A 16768-nucleotide genomic window follows, 5' to 3' on the forward strand; every position below is an offset into this window, starting at 1 on the left:
TTTTCACGCACACAACCTCAAACCAGTGGTGTTGTTCGTACTCAGAACTATTTTTGAAATTCTTCCGTTTGATTCATATGGACAAAACAGTTACTGTGCAGCGAAGCTCCGCTGATAATATTCCCAACATTCCATCATTCTGCGAGCATTACGAGCCGCTTCTGGTTGAAGAGATAGCACTTGTTCGACACCCCACCTTGGTTCACCATGGCAAATGTGCCCTCATCGGATACCTACCGGAGCGAAGCAACGGGCTGGAATCGCTGACGATACCCAGTTTACCCGAGTGAGTAACGTTTTGTTTTAATCTATAGTCTATTTTACGAAACGACAACAGTGTTGATATTGATATTAACACTCACGGGCTTGGATGCGAGCTCCTGTCAAATTTTCATTCATGAAATGAGCGATCAGCTGATCCGAAACGTCTCGTAAAATGGCTCATAGGGTCTAGCTGTTATAATTCTCGCGTTACATTTGAAAGGGGCCTATCCCCAGAACGTAAACATCGAGAAAAATCGATGCAAACATTTTCCACCACATTTTCTATTCGTATTTCTCAGTTTGAGAATTTTTCAACATGCTTTCCGTTCTGATGACACAAGATTAGATGTATCTATGCATCAATAATCGAAATTGCATTAAAATTTATGAGAAAAGTATTAAAAATTATAGATAAACATGTTAAGCTAATTTGAAATATTTCACCCGGTGTCGGCCTTATTGTGAGTCTTTCTAAAATTTTCTTAGCGTGCTTCGGCCCCCCGAGTGAGTCCGTTATTGACATTGAATCAAGGCTCGGCCCTTTTTGAGAGAGAGAATTCTCTCTCTCGGCGCTCGGAAAATTTTCGGTTGTCGGCCCTTTAAACGAGAAGGCTTACCAATGTAAACAAAATTTTACCGTTACTGGTCCATTTGGAGCACGGGCTTATGAATGATTGGGAAAAAAGCAGGGATTGGCCGTTTTGAAGGTGGGGTTTATTCTGATAAGGTTAACGGTTAGGTGGGTGATCTTTGCACAGTAGGTTACTGTTGGGGGATGCTATGGAATGGTATCAAAATCGATTTGTTTACATTTTAGGGATAGGCCCTTTTCAAATGTAACGCGAGAATTGTGGACCAGTCTAATAGGTATGTTTATCATCATTGGGGACTTCGAAGGTAATGATTTTGTTTGCGATTCTCTGTAGAATAGTTTTTCCATAGCAAACAGACGTAATTCTTAGAGGAAAATCATCAAAAACTTTTGTCCGGTGTCTTTATGACCACACGACCACACTGTCACCACCCCAGCTGCCACCTGTTGGTAGAACCGCGCGCGACACTGTCGGCCATGATTTCAAGCATAACTTTTCAATCCGACGTAACTCGAGAATGTAAACAAATCCGGGTTTACTGCTGCATGCATGATTCATCAAGCAAATTGAAGACTCCACATCACTTTTGGATGATTTATTGCTTAATTTGTTGTAGCCCCTCGGCTGCTCAGTGGGAAAATAGTGGGTGGGAAGTATTCGAGCACGGGGTCGCTTATTTCTAATAGCACCGTTACATAAGCACGACTGGTTACTCACCTTTAGCAGGAGCAGGATTTTAGTGGTCAGCTGTCAAATCCGTATGAGGGGGAGGAAACCAACAACGTTATGCGATCAAAGTTAACCAAAACAAGGTAAAATCGTATTTCAACCAGCGGACTACCCAGAACGAGGTATGAAAGCCCCTTTTTTGGGCACGGGAAACGATCGATATTCAAAAAGGGCGTATATATGTTAAATGCGGGGTTTTCTAGTAGAAATCAACCACCAATTTTACAGTCTTACATCTACATTTATTCGGCCCATACTGGGACCCTAATGAGAGAAAGGTGACATTAGTAATAAGGTGTACTTGCGCTTTTACATCGGAACGGTGGACGGCGGTGATGCAGACGGTGGTGGCGTGGACAGCGGTGGTGCAGAAGGTGGTGGCGTAGACAGCAGCGGTGCGGATCGGTGGCTAGCTTGGTGGTTCACGGTGGCATGCATGCATCGGAGGGCCCTCGGCCGGTATTGTGGGGGGCTTCTAACGGTCCTTCACCCGTATGACCTTTACTCGGTCGACAGCGGGCAACTTTCTTCGGGGTTGGCAGGGCAATCTGCAATTCGAGGTGACCGCCGGGGTGCGATGGGACACTACGGCGAGCTTCTTGACTCCAGTAGGGTAGGTGGGCAACCAATCCCCAAAATGGCGTAGCCGAGGACGGTCTATTGTTCCACCCGGCGTCACAGTGAATAGGCTATTGTTGGATTCCTTTTGTCCGTGGCTTTCAAGATGGCGACGGCTTAGCGTGGGTCGTGACCTACGAACCAACGTAAAGCGACCTGATGTACGTGGACGGTCCTGCGAGAACACGAAATAGAGCCCTCCGGGTTTTACACCGAAGGTAGAGAAGAAAAGACCCAGAAGTGGACCTATTTCCGGGATTAGTACACCTAAATGTCACCGTCTCTCTTCCTGCATCACTTCACAAATTCTTTCACAGTCCTACCTTTTCTTGAGAATTCCTTTTGTTAAGGGCGAATTAACCTCTAGTTGAATGGTTCTATTGAAGTAACCTGTTTAACAAAAGCGCATTATTCACCTTTCTTCTTTTAAACCACATTTTCTTACTAACCGTACTACAAATCGTACTAATTCACAAAACCGTACTATTAGCCTTCTAAGTTTTAACTAGTTTTAAGTTTTAACTAGCTTTAAGATCTATAAAGAAAAAAAAACACATATTAACTATATACACCTTATACTTTTAAAACAAACACTTTACTTTTAACTACCCGACGCGCACTTCAACTATCGGGGATAGTCACGGACGGAATGAAATTGATAATTCCTTGATGATTAACGTTTAAGGCTAAATCGCAGAGAATATCCGAAGTTTGATAACTTTTACGAAGTTTGACAACTCGGTTTGCAATAGTTGGCAACCCTTCCTCGCAGGGATCTAATTAGGCCGACAATTTCTATAGAGACTATTTTTTATAGACTGGTAGCTCAAACCGCTGCAAATAAACGACACGGCCCAGTAACGTGTGTTATTATAATAACAACTTGGCTCAGTTTTGACAGCTAGGATTACGCCACCAGTGAGGCTGTCAGTTTTGGGATTTTATTTTGTTTTTTATATTTGGACAAGGCATTAGGTGCCCACTGGCAGGTGGGGTTCAAAGGCGAAGGATATTTGAGGAGGAGCCGAAAGTCTAAAAACTTGGAACATACGGTTACATTGTTTAACTAAGCATATTTTTCAAAACGACGTATCTAACTATTTTGATGTTTACAACTTTACTGATAGATACACCGTTTTGATATATGAGAAAACCAAACGACGTATCTAGCCAAAATCAAAAGTAACAGATACACCAAACTGGCACCATACAAAAGCGACGTATCAGGCATGACGTATCTCGAACCAACCCGGTGTATGTGCAGTTTTATCAAAATTCATTGTGAAAATGATATGAAATGAGTAGGTTTTGTTTCTTACCTAGTGCGTGATATATCCCTGGTGATGTTAAGCACGAAAAAACTTATGAAAAGTCTTTTTATAAAAAACTATTTTAGTGAAATGGTCGTCAACATTGACCATGAATTTACTCAGATCAGTGAAAAAAAAGTTGGAGGGGTTGTATACTAGACACGACCGCAAGTCTGACGTTGAATAACGTCCGGTTATGCATTAGTTTCAATTATTGAATGCTGTAATTAACATTGCTAAAGACTGTGATGCGACATTTTGATTTAATTTAGTTTTATTGTAGACGGCGATTGATAGTGCACCGCATAGCATCTCTAGGTTCCATACCTCACATTTCGAGTAAATGTCAAATCCTCTAATAATCCTCTTTGAGATGTTGCTTGAGCAGTGTTTGACGCCAGATTGATGCAGATTTCAGAAACTCTCCCACAATATCAATGCTTTTGCTGGTTTTTGAAATTTTGAATGGACGCGACAAGACTTGACCTGCGAAGTAGTTGGTTTTAACATATTTCCATAAACGAATTTGTCAAAACTATTTAATAATCTTTACCTATAACAGAATTGTCTTTGTAACCGTTCATTTTATAAGAATTTAAACTGATGCAATCCAACAGATCATTCAAAATGCAAATCATCAAGCTTTTGCTAATTGGTGAACTGGATTCACCATATAGCCGAGGCGGTAAACGCACGGGTATTCAGCATGACCATGCTGAGGGTGACGGGTTCGATTCCCGGTCGGTCCAGGATCTTTTCGTAAAGGAAATTTCCTTGACTTCCTTGGGCATAGAGTATCTTCGTGCCTGCCACACGATATACACATGCAAAATGGTCATTGGCAGAGGAAGCTCTCAGTTAATAACTGTGGAAGTGCTCATAGAACACTAAGCTGAGAAGCAGGCTTTGTCCCAGTGAGGACGTTACGCCAAGAAGAGGAGAGGAGGATTCACCAATAGTTAATTAAATAACTAAGAATTTTCAGATATCGTATACTGTATACAGTTTTCTTCTAGATTGTGTGGCAAAAATGGGCATAGAAGTGTTCAATTTTTGCGGAGACAACACACATTGAAATTTGGCTGGGAAATATCAAGGATGCTATAAGAATCATATATATTTCCACTACTCCGTTTGCAAAGTTTATGCTATTGTTTTAAGACTTAGCCGGTTTTGACATATTTGTGACCTGGCGCGTCGTTTAGGAAAATTATTCGGGTCATTCTTGTGGGGAACATTTTTGAAGCCCTTAGAATGGCTGTTTAATTTTATTTGTTGTACAATAATCGTTCAATTATTGCATGGAGTGAAAATTGGTAGTTATGCCAACCAAATCCAGAACGGCATCGGTGGCGTTGACTTCGATTGGGGTTTTGCGATGGCGATGCTGCGCAAACTCGGGGCAAAAGAAAGCCCTCGTTATGTTGCCGCGCACCAGTTTGAACTGGCTGATTGCTCCACTGGCGCCGCGTACAACGATACGAAGGAGAGCATTACAGCCGACAACCACCGCGCTCGGCTTGCCAAAGCATACTGATGGAAAACGCAATCGGAGAAACTGACTAGCTCTCCTTCGATGCAATCCCTTCGAGGGGTCAAGAAAGAATCATGGAAGATGACTTCTTCTTCTTCTTTTGTTGGGTTCGAGGGACTTTAACCCGAAGGTCATTCGTCCCGTATGGAAGATGAGAAGAAGCAGTTTGCTTTTATACGGCACAATGGCCTGGTTTCCCCTCTCGAACGTGATTGGTTAGATGTGAGGGGAGTAAAATTCAACGATGCCATACAAATTTATCTGCAATAATTTATTGTAGCGGAATAATAAAATATACTTAAATGATTATTATTAGCCATTGCCAAATCAGTAGGTAGGCTTAGGATTAACCAATATTATAATGTTTAGTAAGGAATGACAGTATATAGTACAAAAGTCATGTATTTTCGACCAAAATGTCTAAAGATTACAGATATTTGAAATTCTTATTGAAATTTGGCAACGCTGGTTAACAGTTTTCATTTTTCAGCAAACCTGCCATTTTTCAATGTTGTAGAAATTTCAAGCAGATTTATGATGCGCGCATAAGTTTATGCTTTTGGTACCGTATCTTGAATTTAGAATAGATTCTACATCAAGCGGTTAAAATATTCCCAGTTGTTGCCATGGCCATCCGCTACCGCACTGGGAAAATGCGAATGAGCCATCGCCGCGGCTGCTTCTAGATGGTTGCTGGCGGTGCTCTCGAAGTAGGTTTCAAAATGTTTGCAGGAATTCGAATCAACTCTTACGTGGAATTTAGAATTATAGCCCTAATAAGGGCTATTTAATTTTGATTTCACAAAACCAAACCGCGTTGCTGCCGTGTCGTCGGCGCCCATCCGCTTCCGTACTAGGAAAATGATAAATTATTCCCCCACCGCCGCTGCTGCTCGGTTGTCGTCGGTGCGTCCGTCTGTTCACCGCGCTGCCCATATTCGCATAGTCGATGTAAGCGCCACTGTATTTTTCAACATACTTTTGGAGTTTTAACAATGAATAAATATAAAGTTCAAGATTTTTTCCGCGTTGACATCTAACTAAGGGTTAGATCTTGTGATTTTTTTAATAAAACTGGTCACAAACATGCACACGTGTTAGATATTAGCTTTTGTACGGTGGCATTGCCAATGGTGGTTACATCGACTATGCGAATATGGGCAGCGCGGTCGACAGCGTGAGAATGTGCTGTGAGAAGAGAATGCTGAGCGAAAATGCAAATCGAGCTGTGCTCCTCCGTCTCTGATCCGGTAGACGAGCTGCCGTGCGCGGAGAGGCACCGACCACCGCGCTCGGCTTGTCAAAGAACACTGAAATGAAAACGCAAACGAAGCAAACTGCACAGCTCTCTGCCGATGCGTTCCCCTCGAGGTGTTGATGAAGAATGAAGGAAGAGGGGAAGAAGAAATAGCTTTTATACTGCCAGGCGCTCGACGGAAAAGTCCAAAACTGCGCTCGAACGTGATTGGCTGGATAAAACATGGGTTCACTTTTCCCAAATTTTCAATAGTTTGTTGTTGAAAATCAATAGTAACCTTGGATAGATTCGATGCGTAGATAAATTTGTGATCAATTCATGCAAAAATTTTGAAAATCCATCAAGAAATGGCAGAGTTATTAGCGGTCAAAATCTAACCACTTTTCGTTACATGCTCAAATTTTCGGTTTTCTGAAGTTACACCCCTATGTTGCCGAAGGACGTTATTCAACGTCAAAAGTTAGATACGTCGATTTGAAAAATTATGCTTGATTTATTTCGATTTGATGTTTGTCTAACACGCACACTACTACACAAATTGCCTGTAATTTTCGTTTGCATCATTCAGCAACGTGTACACTAACGCCTCTGGTGGAACGATCGCGCAAATCACATGTGTGGCTTCGTGGTCGTGCGGCTAGTGTCACCAAGCATTTAGTCGCATCGTGCTAGGAGCGCGGGTTCGATTCCCGCCGCAGCTGTCAGGAAAAGTTTTCGGCTGCACCACTGGGCGTTGCATGCTAGTCCGTTGTCTAGTGTCGTGCTTCTTTCATAGAGCGAATAGCTCACTGGAAGTACTAAACGTGTCCACACAGACAAACAACGTAACACCGTAACACTCTTCAAAACGGCTTGGCATATTCATTTAACGATCAATTCAAATTTCATTTGATTTGCGCGATGCTTCCACCAGAGGTGCTAGTGTGCGATCGCTTTGACGTTTGCCAGTGTACACGTTGCTGAATGATGCAAACGAAAATTACAGGCGATTTGTGTAGTAGTGTGTGTGTTAGACAAACGTCAAATCGAAATTCATCAGGGCCGACAGTGTCTCACGCGGTTCTATCAACAGGTGGCAGTTTGCTCATGAAAAAGACATCGGGCAAAATTGTTTGATGAATTTCCTCTAAGAGTTATGTCTGTTTGTCTGTGGTTAGCCTATTGGTTAAGGCTATGGATCGCCAATCCGGAGACGGCAGGTTCGATTCCCGTTCTGGTCGGGAAAATTTTCTCGACTCCCTGGGCATAGTGTATTCATTGTGCTTGCCTCACAATATACAAATCCATGCAATGGCAGGCAAAGAAAGCCCTTCAATTAATAACTGTGGAAGTGCTCTAAGACAAGAACACTAAGTTGAAGAGAGGCAGGCCAAGTCCCAGTGGGGACGTAGAGCCATAAAGAAGAGAAGAAGAACAGAGGACAGAAGTGAGAACATAGCAGCACTGAGAACAGAGAACAGAACATAGTACAGAATAGAACAGAGAACAGATCAAAACTAAGCAGAGAACCGAACAGAACAGAACGAAGCAGAGAACATAACAGAACAGAGAACAGACCAGAACAAAGAACAGAACAGAACGGAATACAGAACAGAGAACAGTGCAGAAAAGAGAACAGAAGAAAACAGAACAGAGAACAGAACGGAACACAGAAAAGAACAGAACAGAGAACATAACAAAACAGAGGACAGAACAGAGAACAGAACGGAACACAGAAAAGAACAGAACAGAGAACATAACAAAACAGAGGACAGAACAGAGAACAGAACACAACAGAGAACAGAATGGAGAACAGAACAAAGAACAGAACAAAACAGAGAACAGAGAACAACAAAACAGAAGAGAATAGAACAAAGAACAGAATAGAGAACAGAACAGAGACCATAACAAAACTGAGAACATAACAGAATAGAGAACAGAACAGAGAGCAGAACAGAATAAAGAATAGAACAGAGAACAAAATATAGAACAGGACAAAGCACATAACAGAGGACAGTGCAGAACAGAGAACAGAACAAAACAGAAAAGAACAGAACAGAGAACAACAAAACTGAACAGAACAGAACAGAGAACATAACAAAACAAAACAGAACGAAACAGAGAACATAACAGAACAGAGAACAAAACAAAGAACAGAATAAAAAAATAGAACAGAGAACATAATACAGAGCAGGATAAGGTACAGAACAGTACAGAAACGAAAACAGAACAGAAAAGAACAACATAACAGAAAATAGAGAACCAGAACAGAGAACAGAAAAGAACAGAACAAAGTAGAGAACAGAACAGAGAACAAAATAGAGAACAGAACAGAACAGGGAACAGAATACCCAAGTAACCACGGTGCTGAAGCCTTATTGCATGCAGATATACGGTGTATTTAGAGCATTCATTACTTTGCATGAACACTTAAGGTTGATTTAAAGTGGAAATGGCAATTATGCGACTGGTTCAAGATTATACCAGTATAAATCGTAATTTGATTCTATAATTGCCCATTTCCACTTTAAATCAACCTTAAGTTTGCATGTAAAGTAATGATAGCTCTAAATACACCGTATATCAGCATGCAATAAGGCTTCAGCATCGTGGTTACTTGGGTATAGAACAGGACAAAGCACAGAACAGTGAACAGTACGGAACAGATAACAGAACAAAACAGAGAAAAGAACAGAACAAAGAACAGAATAAAACAAAACAGAGAACAGAAAAAAAAACAACTGAACATAACAGAACAAAGCAGAGAACATAACAGAACAGAAAAGAGAACAGAGAACAAACCAGAACAGAACAGAACAGAGAACAAAACAGACCAGAACAGAGAGCAGAATAGAACAGAACAGAGAACAAAACAAAACAGAGGGCAGAACAGAGAACGGAACAGAACAGAGAACACAACAAAACAGATAACAGAACAGAACAGAAAAGAGAACAGGATAAAACAAAGAACAAAACAGAGAACAGAACATAACAGAATAGAGAACAGAACAGAGAACAGACCAGAACTAAAATGAAAAGTCGTGTTTCAAAAACCCTTTTTTTTCGAATTTATGTTTAAAAATGGATTTTGTAGAACGAAAAACATTTTCTACCAGGAAAATCATTTCTCCAAATGTGTATGAAAAAAACCGATTTTTAAAATATTGTTTCATTTTTTTTGTAAAAAAAAAATCAAAAACCTAAAAATGAGGACATGCGTCCAGTTTCGCCTTAAGGGATACTGTCGAAAAATTTATCCACACTCAGAAATAAAAGAATGCATATATTTCATGCAAAATATAGGTTCGACTGGGTTCATGCATTAGGTTACTAAATAGTGAAAAGTTACTGAAAACTTATTTTCATTTAGTATGCCAATGCGTACTTTTTAGTATATTTTTACTATTTTTGTGAAATTGATAGTTAAAACGAATGGGTGTTTTTTTTTATGCATGAAATGACTAATTTTAAGAAAAGAATTACAATATAATTATAAAATTTTGATTTATTTGCATTTATTAATTAATTTACATGCACATCACAATTAGTAATCTTATTAATGATATTGCATTACATTTACTTCGTTGAGCATGCTTCTGCGAAGTCCCTGCCAAAGCCCTTAGACCCGAAGTCCAGTCTCGATCACATAAGATGGAATGAACCACTCCAGAGCTCCAAACCTGTAGATTATAATGATTATATAAAGAAGATTATGTTCAACGATGGAAACATTCAATATTTACCACTGGAGTGTTTAATATGTTTTATTCTTAAAGAATGCACCAGCTCACTTAGCAATTTTCTCACTTAATCACTTGTTCAGTCATGCAGGACTGCTGATCTGAATTTTAGAAGTTACAACTAAACTATTTACGCATCGAAATTCTAAGTTCTATTTTAACAATGCGTAACTTTTAGCTATTTGTATGCATAAACTAAATTTAGTTATCAAGTGAATAAAATATAGTCATTTTATGATTTTCTTGTTTTCTGAGTGACGTTATTCCCTCTGAATTTTCTTCAGGTAGGGCGGCGAAGGGTATTATCGGCAGGTTTGTTCTCTTCGTCATGGGGGGTTTTTGTGGGCCGAATCGCCTGAAATTTGGGCATATAACTCAGCTTGGTTGGGAAGGATTTGAGGCCAACTTTGAGACCAACAGGTTTCAAAAAACCCTTCATGTCGAAGACAACAAAACTGCCGAGAATACGTAAGTTCCCCTATATCTTCAAAAACTCCATTTGCACTTTGAATATTTCTACAGGAATTCCAGCAAATGATTTCATCAATAGTTCTTCCAAAGTTTCGTTTTCAGGAATTCTTTTTAAAAATTCTTCGGGGATTTATGCAAAAAATCCTGCAAATATTTATTCAAAATTGCTCCTGTAATTCCGTTAGAAATATCTCCTGGGCCTCTTTCAGATATTCCCTCAGGGAATTCAGAAGTTCTTGCAAAAATTGCATCAAATAATTACAAAAAGAACAATTGAAGGAATTTGTGAAGAAATTCCTGTACAATTTTCTGAAGAAATTCCTGAAAGAACTCTATGAAATACATCTGAAGACTCCTAGAAGATTTTTTTTTAAATTTTCGTGAGCAATTTCTGGGCGAAATTTTTTGCAACAATATGAAATGAAATGAATTGCATGAGCAACTTCTGGAGGAACTCTATAAGTTTTTTCGGGATAAAAATCCTGAATAAATTTTTGAACTCCTGGAGAAACTAATAAGTTCCAGCTGCAGATTTCCTCCTGCAAAAAAAGGTAAGTTTTACAAAAAAAATCCTCCAAATCCCGTTGTTTTCGGGAGCGTGTGTTATTTATAGATGTATACATTATGTTGGAATTGGAAGGGTTACATATATGGTTACACGGAAGGTGGGTTTTTCCAGCGAAGGAAATGGCTTCATAAGTTTAAGAGCTGTTTGCAGTTCACAAGGAATTTCCGAGCCTATCTTGATGCATGGGAAATTCTTTGCCTGAATCGCTCAAGAAACCGTTTTTTCTTCGATCGCAGTACGCAGTTCCGAAGAAATAACAGTTCAAATGGCAGTCACTGTAGACAATTTCTGCCAGGAATCACTCAAGAAGTTTCTTGAGCGATTCCTTTTGAACACGAAACTGCGCTTTAATGAAAAAACTAGCAGGTCGGCCCTGCCACAAAAAAAAAACAAAAATTATTACATATTTTCTAACATAATATGTCAGAACATGCATGTTTGTTTCAAACATGGATTGCATTTGCTTCAAATGTGACGTTCGATTTGCTCCAAACAGTTTTATTTTTATGGCCTGAAACAATTTACAATTTATTTGAATTTACCTCAAATATTGTTGATTTTAACATAGTTTTCTTCTGCGTGAAGGTAGTGGAAGAATTCTGGAAGAAAATCCCTTAGGAATTTCTGAAGGGTTCTTCAGAATATTTTCAGAAGATATCTCTGGAAGAATTCTCATGGGTATCCGGTACTTGGAGAAACTCATGGAAATTTTTTGAAAGCTGCTGAAAACTCCAAGGGTGCGTTGGTCTTCTGCACGTATAGATGAGTCCATGTATCGTGCCCATAGAGGAATACCGACGGGCGTGGTAAATCCTCACAAGAGCCATCATGTCTCACATCATCATTCGACACAATTATGGTTAATCCAATTCGTCTGGCATCATGCCTTAGTTGGATATACGTCTTAAATTTGCGAGCTATAAGCATAAGGTCGACCTTCCAAGTCTCGATATCGAAGGGACCATCGAGATAGGCGAAAGATCGAATTGAAGAACCAATTTGTAATGCACACTAGATTGAAAAAAAAAACTGCGTAACTAGAAAACAAGACAAAAAATGTCGACATCAGCGTTAAATCAGACCGGACCATCTGTTTTTCATTGATTTCTAGAAGATGTCCTGTAAGTACTTGAAATTTCAAATCTCTGGTATTATTTTTGGAAATACCACAGACAAACAGACGTAACACCTAGAACAATTTTCGTGAAAATCATCGACCAGTTCACACTGCCATCACCTGGTGGAAATGTTTCACGAAACACTGCGTTGTGCAATATTGTTCGTACAGTTGAAAATCGGAATTTTTGACACGCGAAAATCGATTTTTCTCCTAAACCGTATGTCGGACGTACGTCGGGCACAGTGCGCTGGATAGAGGGCCAGTTCCGCTGTCCACCCAGTCAACCAGTGATCGTAAGAGATGTTGCATATGATGATAGAGTGGAGGCGATATGCGTACATTTCACATGCGCCTAAATGGAGGAATGTTCGCATATGGCCTCCACTTTATCATTTTATGCAACATCTTATACGATTACTGGTTGACTGGGCAGCGCACTATGTCCGACGTTAGATTTCACGTATGGATTATGAGAAAATTCGATTGGCGGGTGTGGGGAAACTTCGGGTTTCAACCGCGACGACAATATCGTCAACAGAAGCCGCTAGTGTTAAACGTCAAACGCAAAGAAAAACGATGTGCGTGCCTCTGGTTGTGAAAGCGACAACTATGAAGATATAAAATGATCGTTAAAAGCATGGTCGATGGAAATTTCACCAGTGTTACATCTGTTTGTCTGTGGAAATACTATTTATAATACTTTTATGTAATGACACATCTGCATCAAAATAACTTCGAAAAGTCCAAGTTTAACAAACTCCTCAGCTTATCTTTACCTGCCCGAAAAATCGCGTAGTCCACTCTGACTGAACGCCGACCATATAAGGGCTGTTTGCAGTTCAGAAGGAATTTTTCGGCCAATCTTGATGCGAAGAAATGACAAGTCAAATAGCAGTCACTGTAGAAAGTTCCTGCCAGGAATCGTTCAAGGATTTTCTTGAGCGATTCCTTTTGAACACGAAGCTGGGCTATAGAGAGAAAATTTTGAACTACGCACATCACTCGATCCATCGTCGCTATGATCAACATGTCAGTTTATCCCAACCTCCCAACCCAACCCAACTTAATGATATTGAGGAGCAGTATCTTTAGAAATAATGATTTTTGTTTAATTTAGCCTTTGATGTGCGATTCCCTTAACCGTTCAGGGTATGGGCACGTATGGGTACCACAGGGTACATAATATAGCTAGCTTCGTTCGATAGTCACATGGTGTTCCAAAATTTTCAGCTATAGCTGTATGGGCTCCTACCCGACTGTATGGGATAATACACCCTTCATTTATCCCACAGAAACATGCAGCTCCCTGACGCCACGTGCAGTGTGCAGTTAAACTTCGACAACTATCGAGGCTCAATTCCTCGCAACTGCACCGTTCGAGTCTACGGAACGATGACCTTGCAGGGCCCCAGCGATTCTGCGCTGAACAATTCACGAGAATTGATTTGCCACTTGGAGGATCTGAAGCACGACTTGGAACAACGGAGGTTGAGTTCCGACGAAAGGGGCATAATTTTGGAGAAGGAGAGGGAATCTATGGGGGAAACCTATCATCCGGTGTTGGATGTACATGGCTGTGAACGGGTGAGTAGAGCCAGGGAACTGATCGGTTGTAATTTGAGACTGAAACGCATCAATAGGCGGTTGACATCAAGAATCAGGGACATCGAGAACGGAATTTAGGAAATTTCGGAATTATTTATTGTATTGTTGTAATCCTGGTTGTAATAGAAATAGACAATTATCACTAAACTTGGGATAGTTGCGACTCCTCTAGGGATGCTCAATTTAAGTATATTTTTAAAGAGGAATGTAACGAATGTAAAACATGTGAGAATTCAAGTGAGAGTGTAGATTAAAAGAGAAGTAATTGTGAGATTGAAATGAAATAAAATGTATGGATAACATGTTTAAAAATGATTTTCTTATTTCAAGTGTAAAAACATGGGAAAATGTGTAACAAGAATGGTGAAATCTAGCACGTTTTCTCTTTTACTCTGTTCTAGCAATGCCACAAGCAGCGGATCATCAGGGTCAATGGCCTCGTACATCATCAAAGCCACCGAGCGAATCGTTTCTGGATACAAAGCCAGAAATCTGCTTTTTGACACATTTGACCTTAGCGCTTTAAGAATAGCAGCGAGTAGAGTTTGCGTTTTACCTGGGCAAATGGCATCTTGGCGGGCCAAGTGGAGGCTCACATGTTGAAACACTTCCGGAATTGTAATGAGAGTGACCACGCTGTTGAAGTTTTCGTTGTCCAGGAGTGCATCCGGGTCCGTTAGGTCGGAATTTAGGAGATTTTCAAGATTTTGGTTAATCGCATCCGGGTAGAATGCAATAATTTTAGCGGTCAGTTTCAGTTTCGATGATTCGACGCTAAAATTCCACAGTCGCTGCAAAAATGTCTTCCAGGTGTTTTCATTTTCGATCATCTCTATGAAGGGCTCCAGCTGATGGAGGGCTTCCAAAAGTCGTTGCTCGCATGGATCTCTGTTGCACTGCAGTTCGGCCAAACCCCAGTTCAGGACTATCGAGACGCGGTGCATCACTTCTCGACAATGACATGACTCCCCTGGATATTCATGTAGGCTGCTGAGAATTGAGTTGGCATTTTGTGTAGCTGGATTGTCCTTGAGAATGTCGCTTAAATCAGCTTCCGTGTGGGCATAATTACCTTTCTTCAGATTTCCTAGGAAGCACGCCTAGAATGGATCATATTAAGGGAAAGCGGCGTTAAGCATAAAGCATTTGGCATAAGGCTTGGCATGAGGTCGTCTAGCGGATTCGGATTGAGAAGGTCACTTGGCATAATGAACATTTTGCATGTGTTGGAGACATATAGTAGCTCTCTCAGAGTAGCTCCATTGGCTGTACATTGTGCACTGTTTAACCTAGCAATCATTGCAACCACAAAAAAACCTAACTACCTGACAATATACATATATGTACAGGGTTGGGTTCGTGAGTGCATAATTAAGAGGTGTTAGAGGACCATGAATAGCAAAAAAAAAGCTGTACGCATATGATCTAAACTCAATCATTACGTAGTTATTGCATTTTCCATGTTTTTTACTATGTTTGCAATAAACTAGATATACTGGAAAAACTTGTAATTAGAAGGCATAAAATGTTGCTAATTGACAAATTGAAAGATGAAATTTGTCAATTAGGGCCGATTTATACACCTCGGCTTAACCGGTAAGCCAGGCTTACCCATATAGTTAAACCTGGTTTAACGCTTAAGCCAAGGTGAAGAAATCGGTCCTTAGCTACATTTCGTGCCTTCTAATAACAAGTTTTTCCAGTATATGTTTCAGACATACCAGCAAATCTGGTAAAATGAAAATCAAATGAGCAATATGCTTCATTGTAAACTAGACACTGTGAAATCCGGAGCAACTCTGAGCAATCCTGAGTAACTCTTTTTGTTCGAATCCATTCAGAAACATCTCTACGAAGCGGGAAATCGGGCAAGATTGATCGATTTTTCACTGGTATCAGGCAACACTTCGGGAAAGTCTGAGTGATCCAGAGCAATCCAGAGGAATTCTAGGCAACACTTCGATAACAGAGTTACTCTTGCTATATCTGTCTTGCCCCTAGTTGAATTCCCCTATTCGTATGAAAAAAGGATCATCCTGTACGCTTGCTTGCAGTGATTGCGATGATACTTCTGCGTTGCTTTAGAATTATGTATCAGCTTTTTATCATTTCAAAAAATGCGAGGCAAACAATCACTGAAAAGCAAACATTCAATGATTGTCACCAGTTTTATTTTTCTGTTGAAGGTACGATTTTGACCTAATTTCCTAATTTTAATAAGCATTTATAGGGCTCTTCTATCGCGCAGTAGTAATACTGCCCTAACAACCGAACTGGTTGCATACTTTCAGATCATTTCTGGTGACAAATAACTGCAACATAGGCAAACCGTTCCCTATATAGCAGGGAGACATCAAAATACAGCCCCGGGTGGTCCAATGAGGGATTAGTATCATACTATCGTAGTAGTATGTTGTTGGTATTCCTAGACAAAACCAAGCCCCAGTTTCGACCGTCGTTTCAGCAGGGAGTACGTGGTACCTTGGCGAAATGGCCCTTAAATCTTGCCTTAAATAGCTACGAATTAGTTTTTATAAGACTGAATAATAATACTCACAAGCAACTGATCAGCTTCCTCGTCTCTATCGTCCCACGCCGAATCAATCAGCTGATCTAGGGCCTTGTCCAGTTTGGCGGTCTCCGATGGGTCATAGCTTCGAGACCCCCGGAGGACTGGGATACGATGGCGTCTCGACTTGGTACATCCGCATGAGTGCTTGAAGGAATCCATGAGCAAATGTGCCTGATGTGATGAATCAATTTCGCTAAGGACCCTAAAATCGAATCCTTAGACCTTAAAACTGTTGGTAAACAAAATCAATTTCCGACGGTGTAATTGAATCGCAAACAGAGATAAGACCTTGGGGTCGAACGAACAGAGCGTCGCACTCGCGAAAATGATGATACTAGCCTGGACATCAACCCCTAAATCTCACAAGGAAGTGGGTGTTAACGCGGCTGAACCTTATGTTCGAAACG

The 16768-nt window shown here is 40.5% G+C and overlaps 2 protein-coding genes and 1 long non-coding RNA gene across 3 annotated transcripts; 1 reads left to right on the top strand and 2 right to left on the bottom strand.

Moving 5' to 3' along the window:
• Nucleotides 1–29: 29 nt before the first annotated feature.
• LOC109422755 (uncharacterized) lies at nt 30–13935 on the top strand. The gene is made up of 2 exons (XM_062859868.1): nt 30–286; nt 13477–13935. The coding sequence occupies exons 1-2, from the start codon at nt 78–80 to the stop codon at nt 13865–13867; spliced, it is 600 nt and encodes a 199-aa protein (XP_062715852.1). The 5' UTR covers nt 30–77; the 3' UTR covers nt 13868–13935.
• Nucleotides 2559–3143, bottom strand: LOC134289508 (uncharacterized). Its single transcript, XR_009998546.1, has 2 exons — nt 2804–3143; nt 2559–2739 (listed from the first exon to the last, which is right to left on the bottom strand). It is a non-coding gene; the product is annotated as an uncharacterized LOC134289508 (long non-coding RNA).
• Nucleotides 13936–14082: 147 nt separating the features above from the next.
• Nucleotides 14083–16573, bottom strand: LOC109422754 (uncharacterized). The gene is made up of 2 exons (XM_019697633.3): nt 16347–16573; nt 14083–14889 (listed from the first exon to the last, which is right to left on the bottom strand). Exons 1-2 carry the CDS (start codon nt 16518–16520, stop codon nt 14110–14112), a joined length of 954 nt encoding a protein of 317 aa, XP_019553178.3. The 5' UTR covers nt 16521–16573; the 3' UTR covers nt 14083–14109.
• Nucleotides 16574–16768: the final 195 nt, after the last annotated feature.

The sequence above is a fragment of the Aedes albopictus genome, chromosome 3, assembly GCF_035046485.1.
Source record: "Aedes albopictus strain Foshan chromosome 3, AalbF5, whole genome shotgun sequence".
NCBI classification, from domain to species: Eukaryota; Metazoa; Arthropoda; class Insecta; order Diptera; family Culicidae; genus Aedes; species Aedes albopictus.

Coding starts and splice junctions, on each gene's coding strand:
- LOC109422755 (XM_062859868.1), top strand. CDS start 78: ATGGACAAAACAGTTACTGTGCAGCGAAGCTCCGCTGATAATATTCCC. Junction 287..13,476: donor ACGATACCCAGTTTACCCGA/GTGAGTAACGTT, acceptor TTTATCCCACAG/AAACATGCAGCTCCCTGACG.
- LOC109422754 (XM_019697633.3), bottom strand. CDS start 16,520: ATGGATTCCTTCAAGCACTCATGCGGATGTACCAAGTCGAGACGCCAT. Junction 14,890..16,346: donor AGGAAGCTGATCAGTTGCTT/GTGAGTATTATT, acceptor GATCCATTCTAG/GCGTGCTTCCTAGGAAATCT.